General features: G+C 32.7%; 1 protein-coding gene across 1 annotated transcript in view; it reads left to right on the top strand.

The window, feature by feature from the left end:
* The window catches only part of CACNA1A (Voltage-dependent P/Q-type calcium channel subunit alpha-1A), a gene marked incomplete at its 5' end in the record, with an annotated part of 160488 nt that overhangs the window by 90498 nt on the left and 45070 nt on the right, over positions 1–24920 (top strand). The window contains 6 exons of the mRNA XM_051219135.1: positions 320–426; positions 12925–13033; positions 15579–15739; positions 16885–17025; positions 21614–21815; positions 23592–23756. Coding sequence (XP_051067429.1) covers positions 320–426; positions 12925–13033; positions 15579–15739; positions 16885–17025; positions 21614–21815; positions 23592–23756 — 885 coding nt within the window. The remainder of the gene's footprint in view (positions 1–319; positions 427–12924; positions 13034–15578; positions 15740–16884; positions 17026–21613; positions 21816–23591; positions 23757–24920) is intronic.

Below are 24920 nucleotides of genomic sequence, written 5' to 3'. Positions count from 1 at the left end.
CTTCAACCTTTACCGCCTAGTCAAAGAGGTGGGATTAGGTATCCGTTATATAACCCATCCATATCAATAGGCAAATCTTTAATCTCATCGGTAAAATTTTCATTACGTAGTACCCTATACCAACCTTCATCATTAGTAACGTTGGTTAAGCCATACGCGATAAGTGTTTAAAAGAAATCTAGGGTTAAATACATGCAATTAACACATGCTAAAATTATTTGTCAGATCACGTATCTATTAACATAGGCCAAAGTTATGAGAAATGACTTTTCCAAATGATTTAATTTATATCATATTCTGTGATGTTATTGATTTTCAGGTGATTGATCTAGGTGTTGTATTACATCCTGGTTCATATTTTCGTGATACATGGAATATTCTTGATGCTATAGTTGTATTTTTCGCTTTAGTAGCATTTGTAGTAAGGTAAGTATATGTTATACATGTAAATAAATATTTAATAATATGCCAAAAATTTAATTCTACCGTAGATTGTACTGTATTGTGTACTATTAATTTCGACAGATATAAGTAGAATGTATCATCAATCGTAAGTGAAATGCCTGATGGTAGAAGGTAAAGAATATTGAAGAAAAGAGAACAAGAACAGTAATTGATTACTGCGGAAACAAAGGAACAATGAAGTCTGAGACGATTGATTAACATTTCACACATGAAATATTTACTATATGATCCTAAGATTTTACTAAGACGTTCCGTAATTTTTGAGTTTAAAGACACTTGGTTTTTCCTACTGGTATTTACGTTGACTACAATATCAATAAATTGCATAACAATTTACTAATATCAATTTTCACAGATTGAAATCATGAGTCAGTTGAAGCTAAACCACCATGAAAAACCTGAAAGCACTGGACGGCCGTTTCGTCCTAGTATGGAACTCCTCGGCAGTGCGCATCCACGATCCCGCACCCCGTGAGATTCGAACCCAGGATCTATCAGTCTGGCGCCAGGCACTTAACAACTAGACCACTGAGCTGGCATCCCACGGTGTTAATGTCTAACTTCAACCAATCCACGAAGTTGCGCCACCGTACACCATTGTCATCAGTGAGTTGATATCTCACAACAGACCTGGTTGAACTCCACTGTTAACGGCTTCTCACTAGAACTCCAGGATTATCTCTTGAATTCAGTCACTAATGAGCAGATGATTATTATCAGAAGGGGTTTGTGGAAATTTTAGAAATGTCACAGATTGAAATCATGTGTCAATTGAAGTTAGGCGCGAGACTGATTGGTCCTGGGTTCGAATCTCGCAGGGTGCGGGATCGTGGATGCGCACTGCCGAGGAGTTCCATACTAGGACGAAACGGCCGTTCAGTGCTTCCAGGTTTTTCATGGTGGTCTAGCTACAATTGATTCATGATTTCAACTACTGAAATTACTAAAATCTCCACAAACCCCTTCTGATAATATCACTATTGTCAATCTAAAATGAAAATTATCAGTTATAACAATGAAATAATAACTCTAACTATATACTTCCGTCATACATTTTATGTACAATAAATTTATTATACACGAGACCATAACTTATAGACGAACCAATCAGATATGAGGAAACAGATATTAGATTTCAGTGCGAAATTCGTTTATTAATTTGGCTAAATAGCGTTTTAACATTTTAGCTGACTTCAATTCGTAATGAAAACTTTAAATCTGGTTCCTTAACCTAACTATCAACTGTAAATCATTATTCTAATTCCACACACTACTTTATAACACTCATTGAATCCTAGTTAGTAGGTGGACATTCTCAAGGTCACAGTAGTGTCACTCAAAACTCATCCATAAATTATATTTCCACCTTAATATATAGTAAATTTATGATAATTATAAACTAAATTATGAGCAGATAAATCATTTAGATAGTTTTGTCATAAAACCGAAATTATATGACAAAAATAAGGGGTAGAGAAAAGGATATAAGTTAGTTATTTTGTTCTAAAGCAGTGATTATGTACTAATAGACCTGTATTATTAAAATATTTTGATAATTATGTTAGTCAGTGGTTGAAGAGTTGAAACTCTTTTCTTGATGATTTCTATACTTTAAATTTATCCAGATGAATATAGATTATGATCTTTTTGTTATTTATACCAAATTCATTACTCCCATTAATGGAGTTAACAGTTATGTATGTAATCTCTATCAACCTTATTGATTAACTAAGACATTTTTCTCTTTCTCATATTTCTCATTCCAAACCATTTATTTAAAGATTTTACAATGAAGCCTATTACGTGGGTTATCTAGTTAAGCTTTATATGTAATCACCACTTTGATAAGTTTCGTCTAGAGTTTAAGTTATCTAGGAGATAGTTATTTATTTATAAGTCAACATTAAAATGGATTTTTTAAAGTGACCAGATACCAAGTAAGCAATTATTGAAACGTGATGAATTGAAGGTAATTAATATGTAGTTTTTAAATAACTGGCGAGACTCTAATTTATGGACGAGCCAATCAGATGCGTTTGAGAGATTTCAAGGATACGGCGCCAAATTTAGTGCTTAATGCTAACATACGATCGGTTCATAAGGAGTTTTGTACAAAACGTGATAATTGAGCAGCTATAACAAATAAAACGGCGAGACTATAATTTGCGGACGAACCAATCAGGTATAAGATAATAGATCTCGGATTTAAACGCGAAAGCCTTTCATCCATTTGGCTAGATAGATTTCTGGCATTATAGCTGATGTCAGTTCGTGATGGAAACCCCATATATAATTCTTAACTAAGGCAAATCATGACAATTATCACTGGGTAATAAAAGCAACAGTAATATTGGCTGCAGCCAGTTACTACAATATATACAGATGTTTGGAGAGCGTGCAAACTCATACATAGCCTTGGTTATGTGCATCGTATCGTTATACACAAGTAGCATTTTGTGTACTCAACAACCGGAGTGCACATAAACAATATTGAAGCTATGTGGTCGAGGCCGAAAGAGTTTTTGAGACTTTATCATGGCTCCAGAGGCCGACTATTCTGTAGCCGTATGGATGATTTCCTCTACTGCATACATTACGGTTATAGAACCTCTGAACCTCTTTTTAACCTTGACAAGTTTTTGAACTACGTACAAGGAGTGTATCCACTTTATTTCCTTGGTTTTGTATACTATATCTTTACTCTATACCTGCTGTTTTCTGATTGGCTAATATTCCCCAAGGTCACTTAAGATTCGTTCAAAGGTCATCCAGAAATTAGAGTCTCACCGAAGGACGATAAGGCCCGTCTTCGAATCTCGTGTGGAGCCATCGTGAATGCGCACTGCTGAGGAGTCTAATGCTAGGGCGAAACGGCCATTTAGTGCTTACAGGTTTTCTATGGTGGTTTAGCTTCAGTTGATTACTAAAATTACTATAATATCCACAAAACCCCTTCTGATACTAGTTCTCAGGTATTTACCAGTGGAAAAGTAAAGACTAATCCAATTCAAACATATAGAAAGTTAGATAATTATCACCACTGTTAATGAGCAATGGTTACTCAATACTCCTGGATGACTGAAGCTAGAAATGTAAACCATAGAATTTTAACCTCGTTGTCTGAAGTTTAAACAGTTACCAAAATCCCTGAAGGTCCTACGTTTGTGAATGCATATTGCTTAAGTGTCATATACTAGGATGAAACAAGATTCCAGTGTTTCACAAATTTCACTGGTTATCTAATCAAAGTCAGTAGATAACATGAAATTCCAACTTCAACACTATTTAATATTTACGATAGCTTATTTAGCTTATCTCATCATAACTTCAATATACATAGTCGCCCTTCTTAACTTGAGAAAAATCAAAAACAAAGTTTTAGGCAGAATATTATGAAATTATTTTAATTCGTTAAATTCTCGTCACCAACCGTAATATTTCAAAGTCAATTGAAAATGCCTATACAAATCACTTTAGTTGAAACTCGTTAAGATTAGTTATTAGGATAGTATACCCAAGATATAAATAAATTTATGGGACCGAACAGCAATTATATTTATATATCGTATTATTATTCTGCTCAAATCTTTATTCTTATTCTTTCTCTTATAAAGTATTCCAATAGTGTAATAAGAAGACGAAGATTATCAAAACTATGTGATGATATATTAAGGCAATACATTTCGAACAATCTCATTACACACAATATACTTATTAAGAACATTTATATATAAAAATAAATGGTTAACTAGACTAGAAATGGAAGATAGGAGGAGATAAGGATAATAAGGGAATCTCGTCACTCTGGATAATAAGCTAATATTACCAGGGTAGGTTTAGGGTGAGAACAAAGTGTTTTTCAATACAGAAACGGAGTTAGAATTTTCGTTAGGTTAAAGCATCAATAAACCTTTGTATAATCTCTTTTACATTTTTGTACAACACTACAATAGTTGAATTCATGAGTCAATTGAACCTAGATCACCATGATAAACTTGGAAGCACTGGATGACCGTTTCGTTCTAGTATGAGATTCCTAAGCAGTAAGCATCCATGACCCCGTCCCCCGCGAGATTCGAACCCAGGACCTATCAGTCTCGCGCGCGAACGCTTAACCTATACATCACGAGTCCATTGGGCATCCAACGGTGTTACTGTTTAATTTCAAACAATCCACGAAATTCAGTCACCGTCCACCATTGTCTTCAGTGAGTTACTATCTCACAACAGATACGGTTGAACCCCACTGGACACTGCTTCTCACTAGAACTCCAGGAAGTGATGATTTTCCATGGTTGTCTAGCTTTAATTGACTCACGAATTCAATTATTAAATTACTATAATATCCACAAAACCCCTCTCTGATTATAACACTGCAATAGCCGAGTTAAGATCAATCTTTTGAATTATTTCAATTATGTGTTTGGCAATAGAGGATGATGAATGTTTATCCTCTACTCTTATGGGGTCAAATAGAATCAAATGACCCAATAAACACTTTGTTCTCATCTTAAATTTACCTTGGTAGTATTAACTTATTATCAAGTGTGATGAGGTTTCAGATTTTTTTCACATTATTATTTGCTTTATTATCCTTGTCTCACCCTCCATTTCTAGTCTAGTTAACCTTCTATTTTTATATATAAATGGTTTTAACAAGTATATGTGTAATCAGATTGTTCGAAATGTATTGCCTTAATATATCATCACATAGTTTTGATAATCTTCTTCTCCTTATTACACTATTGGAATTTATCAAAAGGACTAATGGCTTTATAAAGTATTCATTTAAAGTTTTGCGAAAGCGTTAAGTAAAATTTACGTTTGTTCAGTTTTCACCATAAACTGACATTAGCAATTGAACTACTGAGAAGCAGAAAGTACTGGAGAGCTATTTTCTTTTGTTTTACAGTGCATAGCCACAAATCATAAACTGATCGATACTACGAAATCAATGTCTAGCAAGTAATACAATTCCTTAAAACAACAGATTAATATTTCTAACATGAATTAGTATACGACATTGATCAGTATCCATTTAATGTTACTGGTATCGTCACCTTGTGACGATGGTATTATGTGCTCTCGCGCGAGACTGATAGGTCCTGGGTTCGAATCCATTGAGGCGGAATCATGGATGTACACTGCTGAGGAGTCCCACAATAGGACGAAACGTCCGTCCAGTGCTTCCAGGTTTTCTCTGGTAGTTTAGCTTCAATTGATTCATGATCTCAACCATTGAAATTGCTATAATATCCACAAAAACCCCTTCTGATACGTTTAAATCATACCGATCATAATTTGTCACTATAACGTTGATAATTATTTCCGAAGCTATTCACTAAAGGCAAAACCTTAATTAATAAACATTATTATTATTAAATTAATTCAAATAACTGGAAAATGGATTTCTTTTTTAGAAAAAACCTATTTATAGCGTACACTAGTTATATCAGCATTATTTCCCACACCTACGCAGCTTTTCAGTGAACAGAAATTTCCTTAATAAATTTCGTTGATAACATCTAACAGATAGTTAATTACATATATATCATATGTATTTCCATTAAATTTCCTTCAAACTCATTTTATTGTCTAATAAGTAATTAATTAGTGTTATGTAATGACTTATAAATTGTAAACGTAGTGAGCGTAGTATTATGGTATGCGCTCCTGATGTCGATAGATATAAGTAATACGTATCATCAATCGAAAGTGAAATGTCTGATGGTAGAAGGTTAAGAAGATTGAAGAGAAGAGAACGAGAACCTTGAATGATTGCTGTGGTAACGAAGGAACAATGAAGTCTGAGATAACTGATTGACATTTTGCACATGAAATATTTACTATATGGTTCTCAGATTTTACTAATGGATTCAGTAATTTTGTATTCAAATACATTTGATTGTCCCCATTTGTGTTCTCATTCACTATAGTATCGGTCAACATTTTATATGAGCAAAAGGACACATTTGAATTATTAAAAAAAAACAACTCACAATTCTTAATTATGGAAAATCTCATGAATAAAAGGTAATTGAAACATAAACTTTAGAACAAAATGAAACGGTGCAATCGTTTGATGACTATCTACAATTTCTTTCTAAATGATATGAACAATTAGAAATCATTCATGTCAAATTGTTTACGTAGTATATTTAGCTAATCTGGTAACATGTATTGTTCATCAGCAGTTTTTATTATGATGAATCAAAATGATTATTCATCTTCAGCGAAGGAATCTCTTTTCAATGAATTTATTATCAAACTTCGCATATATATATATATATATATATATATATATATATATATATATGAATCTTTCTTGTTAATGTACTAGTTCCGTGAAGAATTGTGAACAAGGAATAACCAAGATGATGTAATGGAAGGAATATAATAGTAGGTTACGTAATATGAATAATAACAATAGACTTCATAAGTTAGTAACGAATTATAGAGTGTATGTAGTGAGATGATTAAAATGTTCTTGTTACAATAATTAAAGGTCATAGAGGTGTAAAAGATAAGTAAATTGATATCGTGAGCAATTATGAGTAAAATAATGAGAATATGAGACATAAGTGAAGGGGGAAAGTAGTAATAATAATAATAAGAGCCAATGTAACGATAACGATAGGACGTACTTCTTTTGTATGAATAGTTCTGGTTTGAATTCATGCATGGTAAGAGCTTCGGCTATTTTGAGAGTTTGGTACTAAGGAATCTAGGTAAACGTGGACGAATTGTATATACAACGTAATAATCGTTACTAACTTATGAAGTCTATTGTTATTATGCGTGTTGCATAATCTTGTATTATAATCTTTCTATTACATCATATTGGTTATTTCTTGTTTACACTTCCTCATGGAAATAGTACTTTAAAAAAAATTTCATATATATATACAGTTGTGCAACTTGATAATAAATTCGTTGAAAAGAGATCCTAGTGTTGTTCTACAAGGGTGAGAGGAAAGCAGTTAGGAGTTCCATACTTGAACATCTAATCGACTGTAATCATTCTATTGATCCACAGTTTGATTTTATGTTTGTATATACTATTCGTCCAAATCTACCTGAATTTCTTCGTATCGAACTTCCAAAATAGCCGAAGCTCTTACAACTCATGAGCTAAAATCGGAACTATGCATACAAAAGAAGTACGCCCTATCGTTGTCGTTACCTCGGCCATACTTATTATCGTTACTGCATTTTTCCCTTTACTTATGTTTTATATCCTCATTAAATTCATCCTATTTTGATATAATTTTAAGGAATGAAATGGAAATTTGATTTTTATTTACTGTCAAGAAACTTGTATCTTAATTCCTCCCCGTTTCATTGATGCATACAATATACGGTTCATATTTTGAATATTCATTCTTTTCATAACTAACCTCTGTATGACTAATAAACGTATAATCATGTTCATTCAGCCAATCACATTTGTTTTTATTCTGTACATAGTCAGTTCATTTGTTCTTATTTGAATGAATGCATGTTGAAACCTTAGGATATCCATGCATAAAAACTTTACATTGACAACTACATTGTAATGAATAATAATAATAATTCCAGTATAATTGATATCAGATTAATAGTGAAACATACAAAGTGAATTTCATCCTGTTTGGGACTCGTTATCTAACTATACCTATGTCCTGTTGTTTATGTTTACATTAAGATTCGAACATTATACCTTTTACCTTAGAAGCCAACACGTTATCCCATTGAGCTACTGAATTCAGATACCCACTAAATTTTTCAAGAGTTATCGAGATATTAACAATAGTTTGTAATTTCTCATAGTTTACAGTCAGAACTGTAAATAATCAGTGTTTTTTTAAGAATATATTTAGCTTAAGCTAACTGCTTTCATCATAGTGTATTATATCACAAGCATTAGCATACTCAGTATATCGCTACGGATGGAATTCAACTAATGATTTCCAAATAAAACAAAAAGTATGTCCTAAATTATTTATTAATTATAGAATACCAAGTAACAATGAGAAATCAAATATTCCTTGCCCCCCGGTTTCCATCAATACTTCAAATATTATTCGTATGTAATTTTCAAATAGACATCTGCGAAGCAGATGGTAACTTAACTGTTTCACAATGTCCACAACAAAAGTTTGATATTTTATCGATAAGAGTTTGATTGGCTTAACTAAAAAAACAAAAGAATCTTCCTAGATATGGACATTTTCTAAAAGTGACAAATATACAGAGATCTTAGAAAATTTTAATATCATTTAATTTAATGGTTGAATCCATGAGTCAATTGAAGCTAGACAACCATGGAAAATCTGGAAGCACTGGATGGTTGTTTCGTCCTAGTATGGGACTACTCAGTGGCGTGCATTCACGATACCGCCTAGCGAGATTTGAACCTAGGATCTATAAATTTTCCAGTTCTTCCTATCAGTACTTCCAGGTTTTCCATGATGGTTTACCTCCAATTAACTCATGAATTCAGCCATTAAATATCAATTTCAATGGTTAAGATCATGAGTTAGTTGAAGTCAGACCACCATGGGAAACCTGGAAGCACTGGACGGTCGTTTCTTCCTATTGTGGTACTTCTCGGCAGTCCGCATCCACAGCTTCGTCCCCTGCGAGGCTCGAGCCCAGGACCCATTGGTTTCGTGCGCGAGCACTTAACCACTAGACCACTGAGCCGGCATCCAACGGTGTTAATGTCTAACTTCAACTAATCCACGAAATTGAGCGACACTTATTTATAATAATGTTTTTTAGTGAACTGCATTTAGTTAAATGATCAGTTAATAGTTATTTTGTGGATATTACTAATTATAACATTATGGATTAAACACAAAAGTTGTTCTTCTTGGTAGTTCCACAGTCATGAATTGAGAAATTATCGTTATTATTAGTATTAGTATTATTAGTACTACTATTATCGATTGGCTTTATTCAATATAATATATTGGTACAATATAGAATGCTCATCACAAGGTACTTCAATAAGTTTCTTTTACAAAAAAAGGAAGGTGAAATAAACTTATAACTGCAAACATGTACATACGTTAAGTGTATAAACTACCTGGAATTAAATGAAGTGTTTTTTTAAACGAAGATTTGAATCTGTATAACGTTTTAGTTATAAACATGTTTAATAATGCAAGTTATTGAGTAGGTCAACTTTAACAACCTGTTTGTCATATAATATATTTGTTAGATAAGATATTGTAGAGCATTTATACCTTTGCTTGCCTGCATGGATTATAGTGTATTGGCATCTCGTTCTACCAGAAGATATACAAGGAGATAGATATGAATAAAGTGGATAGATAACACCTGCCGGAAGTTTGCAAGACTTTAGATGTCTAGCCGTGTATTATTAATGACCTGAAAAGATTCCCTACACACTCTGTTAACTCCCTTCAGTACTCTTCACATTACAGCAAAGTCATTTCTTAAAAGTCCGGGAATGAATAATGGAGAACAATAAAGAATAATAGATAATATGCAAGAATTGACAGATTATGAAAACAAATGTTGATTAATCCCAAAGGCATGAAGCCTCTTTATGTAGTAAGTCAGACGGGAAAATTTCTTCAGTAACAATAAAACATGAGAAGACCAAGAAAGATCAGAGGAAAAATTTACTCAAATGTAATTGACCTTCAACAATTTGTTTATCAAAGAATCTTCAGTGATACAAGCATTCTGGGATTGCAATAGAGTGCTTAGGTGCTGTTTATGTTTCAGGCTAAAGTTAACAGTTCGATATTTAGATGGGTTAATTGCGAGATCATTAACAACAGACCAATATTCAATACAAGACAAGGACTCATCCAAGAATTCAACTATTAAATTTAGATGTTTGTAAACTCAGTGAATCAACATTGAAATCCTGGAATCTGAATATTTAAGAAGTAACTGGAAAAAGTGATGCTTATGCAAGTGACTTTTGTATTTATCAGTAGAAATGGATTACACTGTTTGATAACATTACAGAATACTTTGACTTTTTAAAGTGAGATGAAAACGAAGACACTTGGAAATTGTGCAACAAAGTGATAACTACTCATGAGTAGCATAACTATCTAACACAAACGTGACAACAACTAGTAGTTAACACCACGTAATGATCATTGTTAAACAACCTTTGGAAATCAGAAAATAACTGAACAGATGTTTGATCCTATGATTGAAATCATCGGCAATGTACATCCATAGCGGCAGTGAAGATGAAACTTGGAACTTTTGATCTCACAGATTGCACTTAACCTCTAGACTTATAATTTACATAGTTACACAGAGTAATTTCAAATAATTTATTAAACAGTAACTAGTTTACTTTTACGAATTTTTTTCTGTTTTATTTTTCAGATCCGCTACCTCGTTAGGGTAAGTTTCCTTTAAAATAGCCCAGTATCAATAGTCTACTAATATAAGTCAACTGTTTTGTATATTTAATAAAAAGAGAAATGAAATTAGGATCAAGAAAGGATAAGAGGTTGAACGTATCATTATTGCAGACAAACTTTTTTTGAATGTGTAGATCCCCAATTCAATATAATTACTCAAATTTCAGTTTTTTTAGACTTATCTAAGTTTGCATGTGGTAAAGAATATAGTACATTGTCTAATAACAATACAATGACATATAGCTTTAAGGCAAAGAGCACAGACAGTTATAAATTAAGTAAAGAGGCCTGTACTACAATTATTTCTTTGATACCAATCAGGATCATGCTATTACTAAGATCGTTAGTTCAAATAATTTGATATTTGTTTTGTCTATATATATAGCAGTGAACGTTTGGACAAAATTTTATTGTGAGCCAAATACCTAAGCAAAGAGCTATGTTAATAGCTAAATACAATCCCTTTTATCTGAATGATTGGATTATTGGCTAAAGCCTTAATAATAAGTTTGTATGCGAAAGTTGTAATATTATTGTTCAAAATGATAGTACTTCTGATCAAAACAGAGCATATAATTGTGGTGAGTGTTTACTTGAGCTTGTTACTCCTCGTGGAGGAGCATTGGCCGCCAACCAGCACTTGCCATCCAATCCTGTCCTGGACAATCCTTTCCAGCTCCTTCCAGTTCCTATTCATCCATTTCATATCTGCTTCTATTTCCAGACGTAAAATGTTCTTTGGCCTTCATCTTACCCGCTTCCATTCGGGATTCCAAGTTAAAGCTTGCCTCGTGATGCAGTTTGATTTTCAGTTTGTTTTCAGCGTAGACTCTACTAATATCAATATATATGACACTTAAGTATTAAAATAAACTGAACACTCATTGGCCGCATTCCTACAATTGAAGAATATATGGAACTCAAAACAACTTTCAACCAATATCAAAGTCAGAATCTTCAATACGAACATCAAGACGGTTCTACTGTACGGAGCTGAAACTTCGAGAACTACTACAACCATCATCAAGAAGGTGCAAGTATTTATAAACAGTTGTCTATGCAAGATACTCGACATCCATTGGCCGGATATCATCAATAACAGACTACTGTGGGAGTGAACAAACCAGCTTCCAACTGAAGAGGAAAGTGGGGAAAGACGATGGAAATGGATAGGACATACATTGCGCAAATCATCAAACTGCATCACGAGGCTCGCCCTAACTTGGAATCCTGAAGGGAAACAGAAAAGTGCAAGGCCAAAGAACACATTACGTCGGGAAATAGAAGCAGATATGAAATGGATGAATAGGAACTGGAAGGAGCTGGAAAGGATTGTCCAGGACAGGATTGGATGGCAAGTGCTGGTTGGCGGCCAATGCCCCTCCACGAGGAGTAACAGGCGTAAGTAAGTAAGAATATGATCTAAATGATGATCTTGAAACAGATTGTTACACGATTATTAATCTTATGATTATTGGTTTTAATAAATAATACTGTCATTCAGTCTTATAAAATGAACTAAATTTCATAATTAAGTTGTGTTACTATAGCAACTGACATGCAATTAAGTTTGTTCACATTTAAATCGGTTAATTCATTTTGGTAACTTATTTAACGGATATAGTCTTCGTACAACAACAACTTATCTATAACATTGTATCTTTATTATTGTTGAGAATGTATGAATATGTATGCTTGAGCATTCCTTACAACTTAGCATATATTCATTCTGCTAGCCTTACTATTAGTTGTTTAATTGATTAGGTGATATATATATATATACTCGGCTCACTGACTCACTCATTCTCCTTTCCGCTTTGTGGTCTGAGATATCTGCTAATAAAACTGTAGTCTCTGATTCTCTTTGCCTTCTGATTTCAAACACCTTTGAGGTTTATCTAATAACGGTTACGAGGGTGATTGATCAACGAAGCATAGCCACTACATTACTTTAACTAAGGCATAAACTATCGAATAACAATAGAAATGTCACTGTCCTCCATATTTATTGAACATGATTGATTTTAACCTTTTGTTTGGTATTCACATTTTTTTCCAGACGAATTGGTACAAGTACATCAGCGAAGAATTTGAATACTATAAAGTCGTTACGTGTACTACGTGTTCTTAGACCATTGAAAACAATCAATCGTGTGCCAAAATTAAAAGTTAGTTTGAAAATCTTAATATTTTCTTATACGATTCCATGTAGCAGAAAAAGGGAAAAGTTTTTTTTTGATGAATAGTTAGTTTATGTAGAATTAATAAATTGATAGGTAACCTTGATTTCATTCAAGGATTATTCAGAACAATGATGATTTGTTTTTTTCCTCTATTCAGTCATTCTTTCACTTTTAAACATCTATCTCTAACTATATCTGAGATGGTTTGTCATTATTGATGGTTCAACTGTTTTCTTGAAAATTACTTTACCATTTAAGACAAATATATCTATATTTTCAGAAGAGGGTTTTGTGGAGATTTTAGAAATTTCAATAGTTGAAATCATGAGTCAATGGAAGCCAGACCACCATGGAAAACCTGGAAGCAATGAATGGCCGTTTCATCCTAGTATGGGACTCCTCAGCAGTGCGCGAAACGGCCGTCCAATGCTTTCAGGTTTTCCATGGTTGTCTTAGCTTCAATTGACTCATAATTTCAACTATTGAAATATCTATATTTATTAGTGAGATATTGGAAGCTTCCGAATTCAATGCTGTTCATAAATTTAACACAATCATTCTAGTATAATTTCCTAAGATCAAAGTATTCAATAATGACTAGTAATAAAATTAGACGATATTTACAGCGGTCAGAAGCATTAAATCGGATGAAGTGAATATTCATTTTACCTAACCATAAGCAAATGGAAATGAACCATTATAATCTCGTAGATCTTGACTTTCCATATTCCTTCATAAATCTTTATTTTTATACACTAATATTCAGCGTTTAGTCTGTATCATTATCGTTGATCAAACTGTTATCTCGAATTTTTAGCAGTTCATCTCCTTTATTGGTATGACAACGTCTTTTCTCACATTTTTGCTGAAATCTACATTGATGATATCTGATGATAAAACAATAGTCAATAGGAATAGAACTGGACATATAGTTGATGGATAATTCAAAGAAAAGTCAACCATATATATCAGATTATGTGAACTCTATGATTTTAATTTGTGAAATGAGCTCAAATAAGTTTTGTGATGTCGTTCTTAATCACTATTGGATGTTTCAAATCATATAAATCAGCATATAGTAACAATCTTACGATTAATTTTGATAACGGTTAATCTCTGTCACTCCCTTTCATCTGACAGACAATGTTATCGACATAATAACAATTCGTTTATTTTTTTGTATCTACGTAAACGTGTATATTTGAACGTATATTACAGCCTACACATATTTCTGTATAACTCGAATCTTGATTGCTTAAATACAGCTTCATGTATTATTCTCCCTCCCTCATGTATATGTGCTTGTACTATAAAAACAAAGTGTACTTTGAGATGGTGGAGAAGATTTGTAGCTCAGGTGGATGATTTTGGTGGAGTTTTGTTCTCTGAGCTGGATGGTTTGGTCGTGGAGCTTTCATCGTTCTTCTGAATCACATCATCATATATGGAGAAGTTCGAACACTTCACTTCTATCTGAAGTTTGTGCTGACGATGTCGTTCAGAAGAACGATGAATGCTCCACGACCAAACCATCCAACTCAGAGAACAAAACTTCACCAAAAGTGTACTTTAATTCGCCGTGTCTTTATTTGATATGACTATAAATTTGCCTCTATATTCGCTTGCAACGATTCGTTGACCTTTTTCCCTTAAATTCGCTTGATATGTTTGTAATACTATGGTATATGAGACCAGTTAAGAAATTATAATCTTAGCTTCTTATCGCCTTCTGAATTCAATCCTGTTAGGGATGCATAAAAAATACCAGTAATTATCGTGTTAGATCGAATGGTGTCCTTGGACGTTAAATGGACATTTCCTATTGGTCGATATTTATTTCACTTGTTAAATATTGTGTAAATGTTGTTTTCTATTTTATGGTACGATGTGGTTTGTTTGTTTGGTATATAAACAGAGTATGTCTGAAATATAATGATTCGTATCTCAGAGGCTGTGACTTGCGTTCTGAGCTCAACTGGCTGGGATAGACAGCAAGGCAGGGCCAATCGAGACTCTAGGTCGTTCATTACGTATTTACGTGTCACTGGATCGATCGATATAAACGCTGCTTATCAAAACCTGCAGTCCACCCGTTACAACAGATCCCGTGGGATCCCCTTTAATAACGGTTTTCAGGGTGAATATTTAACGAAACTATGCTCATTACAAAAAGTGATAATCTCAACATGTGGACACAACTCGATTTACGGTGATATAATCCAAACTTACATAATTCAACATACTGTACCCTATTAGAAATATACTATAAATTACAATTAATTGATCACTGGGTGGTGATCAATGTCATGTGTGTCAAGTCCTTATTTAGTGCAGATCGAATGCTATGGACCATGTTGCAATGTGAACACCAGTCTAGGTGACGAGTGCCAAATAGCACGAAACCCAGGTCCAGGGTTTCCTATCGACTAATTCCAACTACCATCTATACTACAAATTATTTTCTTTGTAAATTTGTTCATTTACAAACTTATTAACAAGTTACTTTTGCTTTATTTATCATCTATTTCAGGCTGTATTTGATTGTGTAATCAGTTCACTTAAAAATGTTTTCAATATTCTAATCGTCTATTGGCTTTTTCAATTCATTTTCGCCGTCATTGCTGTTCAATTATTTCAGGGAAAATTTTTCTATTGTAATGATGTTTCTAAAATGACAAGAGATGATTGTCAGTGAGTATTTGAATTATTATTATTATTAATAATACTAGTTTTCCTCTTTCACTTAATCTAGTCTATTGCATATAATGAAGTTTTGATGTGCTACCTTCTCTTGTTACAACTTACCTAATGATTATGAATATATTTTGTTAGATGCTAGAAAATAAGATGTTGCATCATACATCCTAAACGAATATTCATAAGAGTAGACATATATGGATGAGTATCGGTACATACACAAGAATGTGAATATTCATTGTTAAAAAATAACACTGATTTAAAATGTACTTTAGCCTTTCAGAAATTATGTTTTTTATCTCTCTCTCTCATCAGTTGTCATCGGTAATTATACAGTATGATGGGAATTTGATTCAAAAATCAGAAATCATTGATGTTACATTTGTACCTAATGAAAAGAAAATTAGTTTATGTCATTCAGTTTAGGAGAGCTGTAGATAAGTAGGGAACTTTTTTTTTCTTAGTTAAAATATCGTCAGTCTACTTATTACTGAGTGAGAGGGTTTGTATCATTGCTGATATATGGGATTCATGAGAGAATAACTGGATTTCGTTTATACTTACAAACTGAATATATTTCGATTAAGGGATAATAGTTGAATGATGAACGAATTTTTAAAAGCCACGGCAGGATTTAAGTATTGTATTCTTTCACCTGTATATTTGAGTTATGAAGCTTTGAAACATAGTATTTGAGAGCATTACTAGTATGTCGAGGAAACTAGTAAGATGACTGGTCACAATTCGTGTGAATAAACATAAAAAAGTAGCACATAAACAATAACTGTCATACTCAAATTCATAAACGGAGCTATTTGTATAGAAAAGACGTTGAGTAAGATTAAATTCAAATGTTAAACGCAAACAAAACAAAGAGGATCGGACCAACTGTGTATCGAGGTATTTTATAAAAGCTTTAATCAACAACTGATGTATTGAGATGAATTCTCTGTGACTTTATATAATATTAAATATTTTAGCTCCGAGTCTATTTTCATACTAGCTCACACAGTTTCTCCAAAATAAACTGAACAATTATGTTAAATTCATTGAACTACTTACACATTTGCTAGTAGTCCATATGTCAATAATTAAATAATTTGCTCAAAAATGATTGTATTACTTTTACTTAAATTTAGGGGCCAGTTTATTGATTACAATGATCGAGGTGATCCATTCCTTCAGAATCGTACATGGCGTACACGCGACTTCAATTATGATAATGTAATTCATGCAATACTTACACTATTCACAGTGACAACTGGTGAGGGGTGGCCAGCGTAAGTAATTAACTTCTTAATAAATATACTTAGTTTCCTTCGTAATTCAGTGTTCAATTATTGAGGATCCATAGTTTTAAGAATTCACCATTATTAGGAAAGTCTTGAATTTTATAATTTCACAGACGATAAATGATATAATACTTTTATATTTTGATTCCTCTATTTAGTTTGAAATATTGATCATGCTTCAGGTAAGATTACAAGAAAATTCGTTATCTCATTTAAGTTGTTATTCCTAGTTTCCTTAGTTTAAAATCACTGATGACATTTATCCTGATCTTATATTTGAGATTACAGCTTAGTTGTCATAAACCCAGCTTTAGTGTGCAGTAGAATTTACAGGAAATCGTCACTAATTTCCACAATACTTCATTATTAAGCGAACCGTTAAAAAGATTTCTGAATGCTTGAATATAATGTGTTTGACCGTAGTTATGACATTTCACGTAGTGTAGAAAAAGGTTTGGGGTTATACATGTATTCTATCCTTTAATGGTAGAAGTACACCACCAGGAATTTATAGTTACTAAAAATTTATTTGTTTCAAATGGATTCTTAAAACGTACAGACTAAGGTTTAACACTGAAAAATTGGTACCTGCCAATTTGGATTTTGTGAAGACTTTCGGCCAATTTCTTTGGTCATCTGCACTTAGAATTTTCAGATATTAGATACTATAACAACGTGATTTTTAGGAGAATTTTTTATGAAGGAGCAAATGCGTTTCACTCATGTTTACAGACAAAAGACGGTAATAAAACTGATTAAATTTGAATATCAGACAAACGAAGGAATCTATAAATCAGCTCTTATTTAAGGAATCGGATATACATTCATTTTCATTTATTCAAAATCAGTCTCCCGAAACCCACATCAGTTATAAACTTACACTTGAAAGCCAGGATATAGGATTACCATGTATATAAGAGGTCATATTTCATCTATTATATCCTTTTTAGATTGGATATACAACTCCGCCTGGAGTCCCCCCGGGGGCTACTGCCGGTCCTGAAATTCATAAGTCTGTATTCTTCAAACCCTAGTTCTAAACAAAGGAGACGTTGACGATCATCAAAAAATCGTACAACACTAATTCGGAGGAATACCATTATTCAAAAACTGAGTAATCTATTCATAAAAATCACTTCACATTTAAGTGCTTCGACATAAACTCCCTCAATTACATGTAATTGTTTGATTATAAAGATGATATCTGAAAAATGTGTAAATACTGAACGTCAAAAGATCATCATAGAAATTTGTGATGTAGCTCTAATAATATACTTATCTTGAATAGATTAAATTCACTTCTGTGTAATGATGAGCTAAAATGAGATAGTTTTGTGCCTTAAACAACCTATTTAAAATTACCAGAAACACTTTTTACTTTCCTCGTCTAAAATATCGTAGCGTAGTCAAGTTTCATAAATAATGGGTTTGCTTCAATATATAATATATTTTATTAGTACTAAGGATGACACATTTATAGTACTATTTATGAGATTAGGTTAAAGTCTGACAGTTGTTTAGGATTTTGGACTTAAGCGTCTGAAGACTTACATTATTGAAAATACTTTTATTTCACCTTGATATATTTCAGTTGATGTGAATGTCGTCGCTTAAGTACAAACCGCTTCTTGCATAAAAGTGTTTCTTTTCAGAAAATACCTAATTCAGAAGATTAATTTAAAAAAGAATTTTCAGTAATATATTACTTGTTTCTGTCCAGGGGAATACTTTACCAAAAAATTGTTTGCCACTCAGTGTTTAGGTCCAAAAATATACAAACTTGAGGTAAATTAACAAGAATATTCAAACAAACGTTTGTTGGATTATTCTACGACAAGTATCTAAATTCCAGTTTTAAAATGTAGAGCGTAGAGATGAACTACTTACTACATACTAAGTAATCAAAAATACAACTCGAAATAATGATGACATGATGCAAATAGGATGTATACAGCGTGATAAAATTCAGAAAGGAGTATATTAATACATTGAATCTTGTTACGGAATTTCTTGCTTTGTTTCATATGATTATTGGATAGAACAAAAATCCTTGAGTCTATGGAAGACATATAATGCAGTTGTTAGGAAACGGGTACTAGGTAAGGATGGCAAATCAATTGATGAAGTAGTGAAACTTCATCAGTTGAGATGGCTGGGACATGTGTTACGTATGCCCAACGACCGACTGCCTCGACGTGCGATGTTCAATGGTATAGGAATAGGTTGGAAGAAGGCTAGGGGAGGCCAGACCAAACATGGCACAAGTCCATGAAGTCACTGACAAGTGGACTGAGTCATGTCGGTAGGTGTAGACCACCTGGTTGGGGACCACGAGATGATAGCAACCGATGGTTAGAGACCCTGAATGACATGGCTAAAAATCGTTTGCAATGGTGCAGGTGCATCCACTCTCTGTGTTCTCCCAAAGTTTGATCTCCTTATTCCTCCTTGTCTCTTTTTTTTCTCTTCCCAAATTTGTTTCACTGTATTACACTCTTTAAATAACATCTCCAAACACTAATTTTCCTGATTACTGCCTATACTCTTATTACCTCTACCACTACGGGATTTGAATTGATAACTGCATCTCTATGCTAATGTGGTGTGGCAACTCGAACTGATGTACGTACGTACGAAGTTTTACGTTGTTACTGACTGACTATAATGTCATATGTGATCGCATTTAGTGAAAGAATAAACAATCACCTATGAGATTTATCAGGGCTATTTTTCAACATTGCTCAATTTTAAATGATATGTTATCATTAGAGTGAAGTGATAATAAAAGTGCTAATACTATTATTATTAATAATAACGACCATGATTATAAAGGCCTTATTCAGTACTATACGTTTAGTTGGATGTAGTATTCTCAGCCTGTAATATTATAGTAAAGAAAGAAACTACTATTAATATTAATCAGATGCTTTCATTGAAACAGTCATAGTTATGAATAAAGTTTTATTACATAATAAACCTACTGAAATTGGACTCTTTTTGTTCTTTTAAATATCCATTTGTTACTGAAGAGCACCTAAAGTCTATATATATATAACTACATTTTTATGAATCCGGTGTCCATCTTGTTGTGTTAATGAGGTATGGCAACTTGGACCGATGCATATATGTGCCTGGTCCTACGTTGTAGCTGAATGACTGACTGATATAAATACATTGAAGACGAAATGACTTAGTTATTATCGCAATATACAAGCTATATTTAGTGGGACCCTGCTTTAATGTAAAATCTACGTGTTCCTGGATACTTCAACAAGTTATCTGTTTTCGTATGTTTATGAACAGTTTATAACCCTTCGCTGTACGGGTTACAAAAATGTACAATTAGAGACATCGTGGTGGTTATATATATGCATTGGAAAGAATAAACATTATTCAGATATTGATTCCTGAACTGCTAATATCTAATTGTCAGTCACTCAATATATTATCGTCAGGATCAATCAAGAAATAAGTAAAAGGAAACCTGTGATATACTTTGTTCTGAGAATTGTATATTGTACTAAAAACTATAATATTGAATAAAGCTATTAATAATAATATGAATTCATAAAATCAACGAACTTCGAAGCAAAATCTCTATCGCTTAAATTCACTTGGCATTGTTTTACTTGTATCTTCTCATTGCTGTTTAGGACTGCGATTGGTCAGTCTCTTGTTGGCATATGTGCATCCTATGAGTAATGTCTCGATATCGCCTTAAGTCACAAACTTCATAAGCAAAGATGGATAGTGGCTAGCAGAGGAAGCCAGGACGCGCGTTTCGTCCTATTCTGTACTCGTTCGCTGGATGTGCCTGCATCTCAGAGTTGATGTTCACTTCAGGACTCGAACATCAACTCTGGGATCCAGTCCCATACATCTTATTCTAACTTTCGGACAGGCCAATCCATTCATTCTAGTTGAGTCATATTCCGACCTTGTTAATTATCCGCTTATCAACCATGACTGTTTTTATATGAGCGCATATGTGCGTGTGTACATTTTTTATCCTATTCATCACATGTCTGTAGCCTATTTCTGTGTGCCTATAAATATTGATTAACGCTTGAGTAAAGGGGGTTGGCTTACCCGCCATCTCCACTGCGTGTCGTTTCGTTTCGCTCTATTCCATTCGATTCATATAAAAAATATATGTATTCAAAATTCCATTCTCCTTATTTGACTTATTTAATTCCATTATTGACTAACGCGATTTAAGTCGATAATTATATACGAGAATAGGTGACATATATATTTCAATAACAATCATTCATACGATCAAATTGGAGTCAGATCCCGGGCCACTAAATTGGAGAGCTCATCAACAAACATTGTCCGATCTAAATGACGACAAAATAAAGGGCCCCACATTAGTATTATATAAAGTTGTAGATCTGTCTATTATTCCATTCCATTCCATTCAGTTAATATCATTTCACGTAAAACCTTTTACTTCTCAATAATGTGTTTCATTCATTAATATTATCAACATTTTATTACTCTCTTAAACATAACAAACATTTTAACACAATTTATGTACTTTTGATTGTGTTTCTTTTTTATTGTTCTTATATAGAGTACTTAAAAATTCTATTGATTCAACAGTTGCTGATCGTGGTCCATCACCAGATTTTCGTCAAGAAATGGCTATTTTCTATGTGGTCTTCTTTATTGTATTTCCATTCTTTTTTGTAAATATTTTTGTGGCACTTATTATTATTACTTTTCAAAATCAAGGTGAAAATGAACTAATTGAATTAGATTTAGATAAAAATCAAGTTAGTAGTATTTTTATTCTAAATTAAATAATTTATTATGTCAATTTTTAATCTATAGATAAGCTGATGCGAAAAAAGGAGACGAAGATCAGTAAAGGGATCTCTTTTCAACGAATTTATTATCAAGCCAAGGTAACGACAACGATAGGGCGTACTTCTTTTGTATGCATAATTCTAATTTCAGCTCATGGGTAGTAAGAGCTTCGGCTATTTTGGAAGTTGGATACGAAGAAATTCAGGTAGATTTGGACGAATAGTATATACAAACGTAAAATTAAACTGTGGATCAATAGAATGATTACAGTCGATTAGATGTTCAAGTATGGAACTCCTAACTGCTTTCCTCTCACCCTTGTAGAACAACACTAGGATCTCTTTTCAACCAATTTATTTTCAAGCTGTACAACTGTATATATATATGAAAATGTTTTGTTAAAGTACTAGTTCCATGAGGAAGTGTAAACAAGAAATAACCAAGATGATATAAAAGAAAGATCATAATACTAGACTACGTAACATGAATAATAAGAATAGACTTAATATGTTAGTAACGATTATTACATTGTATATACGATTCGTCCAATTCTACCTAGATTTCTTAGTATCCAACTCCCAAAATAGCCGAAGCTCTTACCATCCATGAGTTCAAACCAGAACTATTCATACAAAAGAAATACATCCTATCGTTATCGTTACATTGGTCTTTATTATTATTATTAATGCATTTTTCCCTTTACTTATGTCTCATATTCTCAATATTTTATTTAAAACTGCTTGTGATAACACTTCATTTATTCCGCACCTCCATTACCTTTACCTACAATTATGAAAAACAAGAACATTTTAATCATCCTACTACATTCATGTTATAATTCGTTACTAACTTATTAAGTCTATTGTTATTACTCATATGACGTAATCTAGTATTATATTCCTCCCATTACATGATCTTGATTATTCCTTCTTCACATTTCCTCACGGAGCTAGTACTTTAACAAAAAGAACGTACAGCTTGATAATAAATTCGTTGAAAAGAAAATCCCTTTACTCAACTTCGTGTTTTTAATGTGTTTAAATGGGAATTATCTGTCGATCGATACGAAATAACTATGTTACATAATAATTTCTTGTATTTAATATGTTTACAAACAAACTGTTTGTTTTGATTAGCTAAAAACGAAACCTGGAATATATTTTTCCATCCAATCAGAATTTTATCACTCGAACCAAATACCGTTCGATTCAAACACTATCGCTTATCACTGTAGGCGATATCGAGGCAATTCGCACAGCAAACGCATATAGTAATATGAGAATGATCAACTGCAATCCTAAGCTTCAATCGGAAGATTCAAACAATCAATATAAAAATGAAATAAATCTTCACTTTATTACACAAGCTAGTGGTTATCTGGACTTAGTAACTAAGTTGATAACGTGATGTCGTTTGGAATGAACGGTCTTTAGTTCGAGTTTCGAAATGAACATCAACTGTGGCATGCCGGTACATTCAACTGACGGGTCCAAAACAGGACAAAACCTGCGTTTTGGATTTCACTGTTAGCCACCATTCATCTCTGCCTATAATGCTTGTGATTTAAAGAAATAAGTAATAGGTGAAAAAATTTAAATTACCATTGAATAGATTACTAATTTCTATTTCTTTCAAAGATTATAAACGTTTATTTGACTGGCATATAAAGTAGCTAGTGAATAATCTGTTACATTTCTCCTCAGAAAAGAACATATAACTATTTCAAACACTTTATGTTTCAGAAACGTTGTATTGATTTTGCTATTAATGCTCGACCATTATGTCGGTATATGCCAAAAGATAGACATTCATTGAAATATCGAGTATGGCGTCTTGTTGTCTCGACACCATTTGAATATTACATCATGGTTATGATTGCAATTAATACTTTAATTTTAATGATGAAGGTAAGTTTGACCATTTTTATTTTAAAAGAAACACTAATTGTATGTTATATGTTCGGTATACGTTTGAAGGATTTATGGCGAGACTATAATTTATGAACGAACCAATCAGGTATAAGATAACAGATCTCAAATTTCGGCGCGATCTTCACTCATATATTTGGCTAAATAGGGTTTGGCATTATAGCTGATGCCAGTTCGTGATGAAAAACCGTAAATCTAATTCCTAACCTTAACCATCAACTATAAATCATAATTCTAATTCTCCCTACTGGTTTATAACCCCCTGGTTATTAGGTGGACACTTTCCAGGTCAGTTTAGCGTCATTCAATGGTCGTCCATAAATCATAGTCTCACCGACCATTTTTAATTTAGTTAAAATATATTATACAACTCATAAGACTATAAAATCCTATTCGCATTAAGACCTGTTTTCTGTTATTCAATTCATTTTAAACTGTTGATGGTTCGTTTTCTTATTTATTAAATTTAAAGAATGAAACCATTTTGTAGTCGTTACAAAGTATTGTGTATAAAAGGATATATGTAAACGTGTAATGACTTTGCTTCGTTAATCAATCACCCTTGTAACTGTTATTATATTAATCTTAACGGTGTTTGAAATCAGAAGGCAATGAGAATCGGCAACTACAATTTATGAACAGATAGCTCAGATGAAAATCATCAAGCGAATTTGAAGCAGAAAGTCGAATATTTAAATGCAAGCAATTACATGGGCAAATTTATAGACAAATTGCATAACGTCGCAACAAGGCAAAGAAGCATTAATAATCAGATTTCTGTACATATATACATGAGGAGCAGCATGAATTATCTAGTGATATTTAAGTGATCAAGATTTTAGCTAGAATCTGTCATGTGCTCTAGTGATCATAACGGTACAAAGAAATATGCGACTTGTTACTATTCAAATAATATTGTCTGTTAAGTAAGTTAATATAAGAGCTTAACCAAAATTAACCATAATCGAAATTGGTTGTAGGCTAGTTACTATAACCGTACTAAATTGTTGTATATAAAACAACTGAAGTAGAACGCCTAAAAACAGAAATAAAAGTGACAATTCTTTCAAAACATATCAATCTTATTAGAAATCTGATTAACATATCCATCAAGATTATACAAATTGCTTAAAACCTATAATA

The sequence above is a fragment of the Schistosoma haematobium genome, chromosome 2, assembly GCF_000699445.3.
Source record: "Schistosoma haematobium chromosome 2, whole genome shotgun sequence".
Classification (NCBI taxonomy): Eukaryota; Metazoa; Platyhelminthes; class Trematoda; order Strigeidida; family Schistosomatidae; genus Schistosoma; species Schistosoma haematobium.
Note: the sequence above shows the minus strand (reverse complement) of the source record. Positions and strands in the feature narration are given on the sequence as shown.